Here is a 9,203-nt window from a genome sequence, read left to right as displayed (position 1 = left end):
TATTTAAAACATCGGAAATTGACCTGAACGAAATGTTATACCGCTTTTTGATCTCAGTCTGAAAGTCGCCAAGCATTTTCAAGCCTACAGAGAGATCTATAGATTTAATTGGAAGAATCGTGGCATCGCAATATCGTGTAACACTGTGACGTATAATAATTAAAGTAGGTTGTAGATTACGTTAACGAAAAATTATGATCATCCATTTGACAAACATGTCAATATTTTGATAAAACTTTTCTGATTATTAATCTCGTTTGAAAATCAAATAAAAATCTTAATGGGTCAGTTCTATCATTTTCAGGGTGTAAGAGTTGACAATATTGAAAATTTATGATAGGATCAATTCAATCTTTCAGAAAATTCTTTCATTGTCACGTGCAAAAGATGAGGATGTTATTTGTTAAATATATTATTTATTTAATAATGTGAATAAGTAATTTGTACACAAAACGTATTTTTTATTCGTAAACTTAAAATTGTGGCGTTACGATTATTTCGATTAACTCGGTAATTGTCGTTTAATTAAGTGTAAAATAATATAGGAACGCAGCTCACACGTCACTTAGTGATTTAAATGGAATTTATTACAAAATAAACGATATAATACACCGATCGTTCGTACGTGGGTCAAAATAACGCACTTCGAATGTATAGTGTACAAATCAGGTAAAAAAGCTGTAATTTTTTTTGTATATCAGCTACTTTTCACTCTTTTTCTCTGCTGTTCGATGTTTGATGATTAAACTTGTAATAAGACATTTAATTTTTGATCAGAAATGAGGAAAAGAATAACAAAAACAACAACAACAACAAAGCGTGATTGCATATAAATATATTCTCGGAGAAAATAATATAATCTAATATAATCTATTTTTTCTCTCCAGTTTATAATGAAATATATTTGTACTCATTTTGATCGAACTTTGTTGTTTTTATTGTACTGTATATTTGAGTAGAGAGTGAAAGAGAAAATATATGTTAACTCTTACTTTTTCTAATTTGTAATTGCTTAGAAAATAAAAAAAACTACTGAATGACAATATGGCTCAATGAAATGACGTGAAAGTGGAAAAAGATTCAAAATTTTTTATATAACGCATGTATTTTATAAAAATTTTTCTTTCTTTTATAGATATAATAACCGAAAGAAATTTGTATCGGAAATCCAATAATATTCGAATTATAAATAAATTATACACAAATATATAACATGAATGGAAATACAGATAGAATTTTAGTTTTAATATATTTTTTTATATCATTTCCGAGAGAGATTCGCTAATTTTCTTCATTTTTGAGAATCATAAGTTATAAAAAATATTCTGAGAGAGAAAAAAAAGTTACAAATACCACAAATAAGAATAACAAAAAAATGCGTATTTCATATTTGCGCGATCCCGGAAGTGGCGAATGCGAGTGGTCACGTGACCGGTAGTGAGAAACATTGGCGCTACATTTAATCCTGCGCGCGCACATATATACACATGCTTATTTATTTCTTAAAAAATTTTCATAAAAGAATGTACGTGTAAATTATATTAACATTAACATATTACACAAACGCTTGTAAAGTACAACTCAGGCGTAATGACTTAATTTCTTAATAAAATTGTATTGCACGGATATATGGAAAATGACACATATATAGGAAATCAAGCGGAATAGAGAATGCGCGAATGCATCTTTCATGATATATTTTTGTGTGCACACATACATGCACGTATACTAATCGCGCCAAGAGCCAAGAGATCAATATCAGTATGGCGGTAAGAGAGGAGCGGTTTCGCGCCGTGTGATTTCGTGGGGCAATTGAGAGGAAAAAAAAAAAGAAAATGGCACGCGACTTTTCTTGCCGGTGGACGACGCAACGAGGGTGTACTTCCACGAGGCATCTTTATCGAATGACGAGCAAATGTCAAGGATCGTGTTAATGATTAAAACGGACTGTCTGACAGGGGAGCAGCGGGAGACCTGACAGCGGGGGACTTGACAGCGAGAGACCGGTCGAGGGACAACTATCAACTTCGTGCTTTGCAACGCGACAGCGATTAAACAATCACCATGGCGAAGTACGATAGCGTAATTGGCGGCTTATCAAATTAGAGTGTATACACACAATACGTACACGTATGCACAGATATGTCAGTAGGAGGTATAAGCAACGGCATGCGATAACGTTCGTGTTTACTTTTTTTCTCTGACCCAATAACGTAACTGCGTATAATAATATTTCTTGAATCTTTGGAAGAGAGGATGTTTTACAAACACAGAAAAAATTGTCTCTACGCGAGCTACCACTGGAATGCGTTTCTCCAGTGGACATGTTATTCAGACTCGCTTCGCGAACTACTGACTTAGCGAGGACTAAAGTTCCGTGACATATACTGTGTTATGTGCCATGTACTTGTATATGCCACTTTTAGCTTAATCTTATCTCTGTTCTGATATATTGATTCATCGGTTACTGATACTACCTAATTGGAGATCATTCGCTTATAAATGATTCATTCAGTTATACGCCAAAACTGAAACCCTCAGCAGAATTCTCAGTAAAATCTCTGCATCGTGTTAAACAATTTTATTACAATGAAAGACTTTAAAATATGTTTGCAACTGTCAAATTATTTAAATAGATTAAGCTTGGATAAGCTGCACAAATTTTACAATCAAGAAGAAAAAGTAAGCTAATCTTTCTTTGAGAGTTACGTAATAATATATAATTCATCATATCATCAAAGCTTTCAATTTTTTAAAAGAGTTTTATTGTTTTTATAATATTTATAGTATTTATTATTTATATTTCATATATTCTTTACTTTTTTAAATTATTTTATATTTTATATTGAAATAAGATAAGAAGAAATAAATAAAATGTTATCGAATTTAAAACAATACCTTTGTTTACAGAGAGATGATGATAGTATTTGTTTATGACACTGCAAAGTGTTGTAAAGAAGAGGATGACCCTGCTGAAGCAGTCATGTATTTTCATCCGGCTTGGGTATCTCTCACACAAAGACTGGCTCTGGCAGGACAGCTAATGGGTGTACACTATTTCCTAACGACATCATTTTCAGCACCACGCTCCATCACATTGCAAGGTGGAAAGTTTGTATTGAAGAAATTTGGGCAGTATGTGCTGGTGAGTACATTTTTCTATATTTCTATTAATTGCTATTGTAAATCTCTTATGATTAGTGATATTCTTATAAATTGTTTATGCTGGTCTGCTCTAGGCAGTGGGAACTGATAGAAACATACATGATTGGGTACTCGAGAGACGTGCCGACATTCTGGAATCGTTGTTAAAATTTTTCCACTGTGATCTCGTAAAAATACTAGAATCCCTTAACAATGATCGCAACAGATTCACTGAGAAGTTGTATCAGATGTTTGAGACCTATCTGCCGATTCTTCAACACAGTGCCAATCTATTTTCCAGCATTCCTGTAATTAAACTTCCAAAGGTTAGTGCAGGCGATATAAAGTAGACATTGAATGTAAAAATGTGAACATAAATATAAATATATATCCTTACATACATATATATATTGTGTTTTTCTTAGAGTGCTAGCAATATATTTCTGGAAGGGATGCAAATGTTGCAGCATTATCAAGAAATAAACGGTGTTTTGGGAGGAGCATTATTTTACAATAACAAGTAATAAGACAAATATTTATAAGTAAAATTATATGCTCAGATATTATCTTATCAGATATTATCATATATTGCTAATTGTTAATTATTTGCTTAATCTTCATTAATTTATTTTATTCATATTTTCTTCCTTTTAGAATAGTCTCAACGCAGCTGGGAGCAGAGTTAACGAAACAAATTGTTATAACTGATCCTTATAGGATAAAGGTATTTTCCACTCTCAAATTGATTTATTTGAATATAAATGTAATTGAACTTAATAGACTGTGCATATTAACTTTATCATTAACAAAATTGATCACTTGTGTTTGCGAGATATTCATTAAAAAATCGTCAAATTTTTAAAGGCTCCTGCGGAAAGGATATCCACAGAATTTCATTTGCCGATCGGTGTTCAATTGCTACAAGTATACATAGAGCGAAAACAATTTGCGAAACTGTTGCAAGAAGCAAATAACGAGCGATATTACAATTCGTGTCTGGACACTGTGACTAAGAAGATATTGCAGAGAAAGGTAAGTCATAAAGAAAAAAAAGACATAAATGCATATTTAATTGGATACCATAGTTTTTTTCATTACAACAGTATAATCATCATCTTTATGAATGCTCAATTTGATGAACTTTCAGAACATGTCTAAGAGCGGCGTCAAGGAGCCGCCCATCATGTCCGCCATGAAACGGGATACTTCGCGGATATTCACTGTTCCTGAGGAAGGCGAACTGGACTCCGCAAATTATCCGCTGGCGCCGCAATACGTGTCGTCGGTACCGCTTGGAATCAATCACGAATCGCCCATCAGACGCAAACAGGAGATCAAATCAGAGCGTCCCAAGATTAGCAGTGCCATTGTCAATCCGCTCACGCCCAGTGTTTGTGCGACACCGTTAAAGGACGTGGACCGGGTGTTGCACGAGAACGCCATGCTCATCTGCTCATCCGAGAGCAGCGGCGAAAACGACGAACATCGAAACTTGTCGAAAAGTAACGACGACGATATTCCCGACGTCGTCAAAGAGGCACTCAGGTACATACATGTTTACTTTAAACTATCTCTAGAAATTTGCATTTTTATAGAATAGAAATTTATGCGTTTCGAAAACTGTGGAAAGCTTCAAAAGTATCCGATTTTAGATAGTAATTTAATTTTGATCGTATAACAGGTGCAAACGTCTGAACAAATTGAGAAACGCCAGCTCGAAGGAAAAATTGATAAAGAGAAAAGATCCCGACCAGAAGAGTGTGAGCCTGCCAGATCTGACATCATCAGCTAAATCGCGTTTGAACGGTATTCCTAGGACTTTTCGACCACAGCTGGACAAAGTGTAATTGAATAATAGTCCGAATGTTATTATATACAACTTTTACAATTTATTTTCTTCTTCTATTTAAATTTTGTTACAACAACAGATTGTGCAAATTCAACGAAGTTTCACCGGACGACCACGATCTGAATTCACCCCAACGGAAACTCACCAAAAGTGGTAAACGATACTCGCGCACCATCACCGATCCCTATTATCCCGTCTTTCGATGCGACGGTCTTCCGGTCTCGCAATCGTTGTACGAGCAATACGTCGCTTCGCACTGCGAGGAACTGCGCGATGACGGTGGTGACAGCAGCGGCATTCATGAGCGTTGCAATAACAATGATAATCTGCAATCGAGGAACCTATCGAACGAGTTGATGAATGCGAAATTATCAATAAATAGTAGTTCGAGCTCAATTACAAGAGATACTGGCGAAGGTACGTAATTTGAATTGACTAAAATATATAATAGAGACTAAAATCGAAGAAACCTGAAAAGACAAAAGAAATACGTTGATATTAAATAGAAAAATCTTCAGTGTAATAAATAATTTAAACATGTACGTTTCAAATGTAAATATTTAGAATGCATCAAACCTGGCTACGACAAGAGCAAACAGGAGACGTACAAGAGATCGATGAGTCTACCGCTGAAGCCGCTCAACGTAGTCGCCGAGGTGCAAGACGGCGACGATCGACGAAGATCGACGTCGGAATGTGGCGGTAGCTCTTTTGATTTTCCGCAGAGGCGGAAGCTGGATGGTCTGCAATTAACACCGTTGATGTCGAAGCTGAGCCTGCTGGCCGACGAACGAACCAGTGGATTTTGCAGTCGCGATACTACACCGAGCGAATTCCGCGATCTTTCCGGATTCGCCGGCGGCGCAGCTACAACCATCGCTGCAACAACGACAATGACGACGACAATGAATCAATTGATGAGACAGAAGCTGGAATCGGTCGAGAAGGAGGCCAGCGACGGCGAGGATGAGTTGGACGAGGACTGGGTAAACAAGGACGACCCCGCCGCCTACCTCGAGAAGACCGAACTTTTCCTCTGTGGATATCAAAATATGGTGTTGGTGCTGCTCATGGAAAATGGTACTGCGAACAATCCGGATTTGATACACTCTCTAGTAAGTGAAAATTGCATGTGTTATGGAACTTGTTTTGTTGAGATTTAAAGGTCAAAAATCTAAATTGGCACTTTTTCAAAAAGTAAAAGGAATCACTCAAAAAAATATTTTGCTAATGTGTTATGGAACTTGTTTTGTTGAGATTTAAAGGTCAAAAATCTAAATTGGCATTTTTTCAAAAATACTTTGCTAATGTAGATAGATTTCTAGATGTCTCAATTAAAATTTATTGCTACTTTTTGTATCTGTTAGAATATTGTTTGTCACGTATAGAATTTATAGCTGCAATATTCTAGCAATACCTCTAGAAAATTTAGATCTCATTGCCAAATATTGATCACAGGTATAATTGTCTTTGACAATAGGCCTTAAAGATAGGCATCACAGAAAAATTTTCCGTCTAAATTACACTAATAGTACAGATATAAATTCTGTTTCTGTCATTTAAATTGAGTAAGTGCAAAATATATGCAGTATCACAGTATTTGCTAATAATTTATCCGTTTTAGTTAATTTTTTACACCTAGAAAATTTTTGTTGAAGTTGCAAGATCAATTTTTTGAGTGATAGAAAATGAAAATAATTACTTTTAATGAATAGTAATAAATAGAAACAAAACTTAAATAAAAAATAAAATAATATAAAACATGCTTCAAATATTTCCTAACGTTAATATTATATATATAAAGATGTGACTAACAATATAATAAATCGTTTGATGTAGTGGCATACCTGCGTGAGCACGTTGGGTAAGCTTGAGTCGCGGCTGCAGCAATGTCTGGAACCATTACCGTCAACAGAAAACAAGGAACTGTACAGTATTCTAAACATAGACCCGCAATGGGACACAGTACAACGTTTCGGACTCTGGGGTGTTACCGAGTTGGACATCGTGTCTTGCCTCCATGACAGATTTACGCAAGCAAGCAATTTGACGGACATCACCGTCAGGTAATTACGTAAGTCAAATCTTCGCGAATAAAAAAAAAATTAAATTTAATTATTTTTCTTTTTAGATTATGTATTAGATTCTTAAGACACTCTTCATAAGTTATTTTTTATCTCTTCTTTTTCCGATTCATGGATCAATATTATAAAATGTTCCTTAAAACAAATGTCTTTTAATAAGTCTTTATGAAATATTTCCCAATTTTTTCGCAATAATAAATTTATAAATAACAATGTTTTATTCATACAACGTTTAGTTGCAAGTAAACTATTAAAAAAGTCTATGATCATGGAGAGACCTCGTGTTCGCCTGTAATCTAATTATAGAATTATATTCGGCAATTAAAAAAAAAAATATTTTTATCGCACAGAACGGAAGATACAGTGGTTTATGGTAACCAGTGTGGGGGAGTAGAAGTGTTTTACCAGCAAGCGGTGGCACCAAGTGCTTTTGCGGTTCTTCCGACCCCGGCAGATCTGATGGGAATCGTCGCACTCAAGGCGAAGCGCCGATTAGAAAGAGATCATGGAATTGTGTTACTGTAAATTCAAGAAGAAAGTCGCTTTTTCTCTTCAGGAAAAGTGAGAAAAATAACACACACACACACATGCGCGTTTACAATTTCGCTTATTTATCCTCCGCAGAGAAAATAAGTTCAAATCTAGTTCATATTCTGTACAAAGAAAAAAGAATCAAAGACATTTCGTCAGTTCAATCGAAGTGAGATAATTTTAACAGGATATGCTGAACATTTTTCTACTGGTATTTTTATAATCTGTGATTTTCCAACGTGTCGAGTTGTGTAATTCCGATAAAATTGACTATGGCTATAGGAGGAAGGGAATAATCGAAGAGGTTTTTTTTTATATATCGCTGCAATGTATCTGTAGTATTCCTATCACATATTGCACGAGTTGAGAAATTTTCTACGATAATAATAATTGTCGATCATCCAATTTGTATTTTACCATCTCATTAATTGTGCAGATTTTGTGAACGTTATTTGTATTATATATGTTATATATTGTATATAAGATGTATTAGAATCGACGGAAAGTAGAAGTATAGTGTTATCGCTTTTAAAACTATGACGCAAGTTTAATATTTTTATTATTGACAAATATATATTTTGAGGCATTTCCATAGCTGTATAGAACAGTAAAAAGCAAAAGTCTCTTGAGAATCAGAGAGAGTAAAGAGCTTTAGAAATAAAAATAAAAATATTAAATTACTAAATAATTTCATTCGTACAAAGTTTTACTTTGCAAGAAATAACGCTTTATATATTGTTATTGTCCATCAATTCTCAAACATCTTATATATAATTGATTCATTGTACATATCTGTATGCATAATAAGCTATTAAGTTATTTGCACTTTAATCAATGACGTCTAGTTTTGAACGAAAATAGAGTTGAAAATATATCCGCGAGAGGAGGAAGACGGAGGTCAGTATTCAGTTACACGCTGCGTCCAGTATTTATAGTCGTCCAAACTGCTTTTATAGATAGAAAAAAAAGAAATAATAGTGATATTTATAGGACTCATCAAAATCGTCTAAATTGGCATTGTCAAATGTAATGTAAGAATATTTTATGCACTTTTTTTTTTACGACGTTATCGGCGTCTCGATGCTAATTCCGTTTTTGTCTCGCGATATTTGGATAAACATGATCTCGATGATCTCGCGCAACAATCATTCGCGAAACGAGTTTTTGGCAACAACGATATGTGAATAATGCGCTAAGTCCACATTTTTACACGGTTTAAACATTATGTTAATATATTGTATTTTTAGCGAGCAAAGTTGAATTATATTACGTCATTACACGGTGATCTTCTCTTTATATCTCACATAGTTTTCTTTGACTTTTTTTGAGAGGAAACCTATAATAAAACGATTCATTGTTTTTCAAGTCTCTTCCCCCCCCCCCCCCTCCAACTTATTTTCTAGTGCAGCCTTTGAGTCTTATGTAATGTAATATTATCAGTATTAGTTATTTTTTAAATCACTATAATGTACATATGTTACTGAAGTTATATTGAAAACTATATATTACATATTTAGTTTATAATTTAAAATTATATAAAAATAATAAGAAATACATAATGTAGTTACAAGTTAAATTTTTATAGCATAAACACT

The 9,203-nt window shown here is 34.1% G+C and overlaps 1 protein-coding gene across 3 annotated transcripts; it reads left to right on the top strand.

The window, feature by feature from the left end:
• Nucleotides 1-1,527: 1,527 nt before the first annotated feature.
• Nucleotides 1,528-8,967, top strand: Hps4 (Hermansky-Pudlak syndrome 4 protein). 3 transcript variants are annotated; one of them, XM_072889677.1, is made up of 12 exons: nt 1,528-2,072; nt 2,911-3,145; nt 3,240-3,470; nt 3,570-3,664; nt 3,799-3,868; nt 4,009-4,176; nt 4,292-4,689; nt 4,826-4,987; nt 5,073-5,410; nt 5,558-6,108; nt 6,833-7,059; nt 7,428-8,967. In XM_072889677.1, exons 1-12 carry the CDS (start codon nt 2,065-2,067, stop codon nt 7,600-7,602), a joined length of 2,658 nt encoding a protein of 885 aa, XP_072745778.1. In that variant the 5' UTR covers nt 1,528-2,064; the 3' UTR covers nt 7,603-8,967. The 3 variants fall into 3 exon arrangements, with proteins under 3 accessions (XP_072745778.1, XP_072745780.1, XP_072745779.1); XM_072889679.1 differs by having other exon boundaries at nt 6,833-7,067; nt 7,428-7,562; XM_072889678.1 differs by lacking the exon at nt 1,528-2,072 and adding an exon at nt 2,100-2,682.
• The last annotated feature ends 236 nt before the right edge of the window (nt 8,968-9,203 follow it).

This window comes from Anoplolepis gracilipes, chromosome 4, assembly GCF_047496725.1.
Source record: "Anoplolepis gracilipes chromosome 4, ASM4749672v1, whole genome shotgun sequence".
NCBI lineage: Eukaryota > Metazoa > Arthropoda > Insecta > Hymenoptera > Formicidae > Anoplolepis > Anoplolepis gracilipes.
The sequence above is the reverse complement of the archived record's forward strand: the minus strand, read 5'-3'. Positions and strand labels throughout refer to the sequence as shown.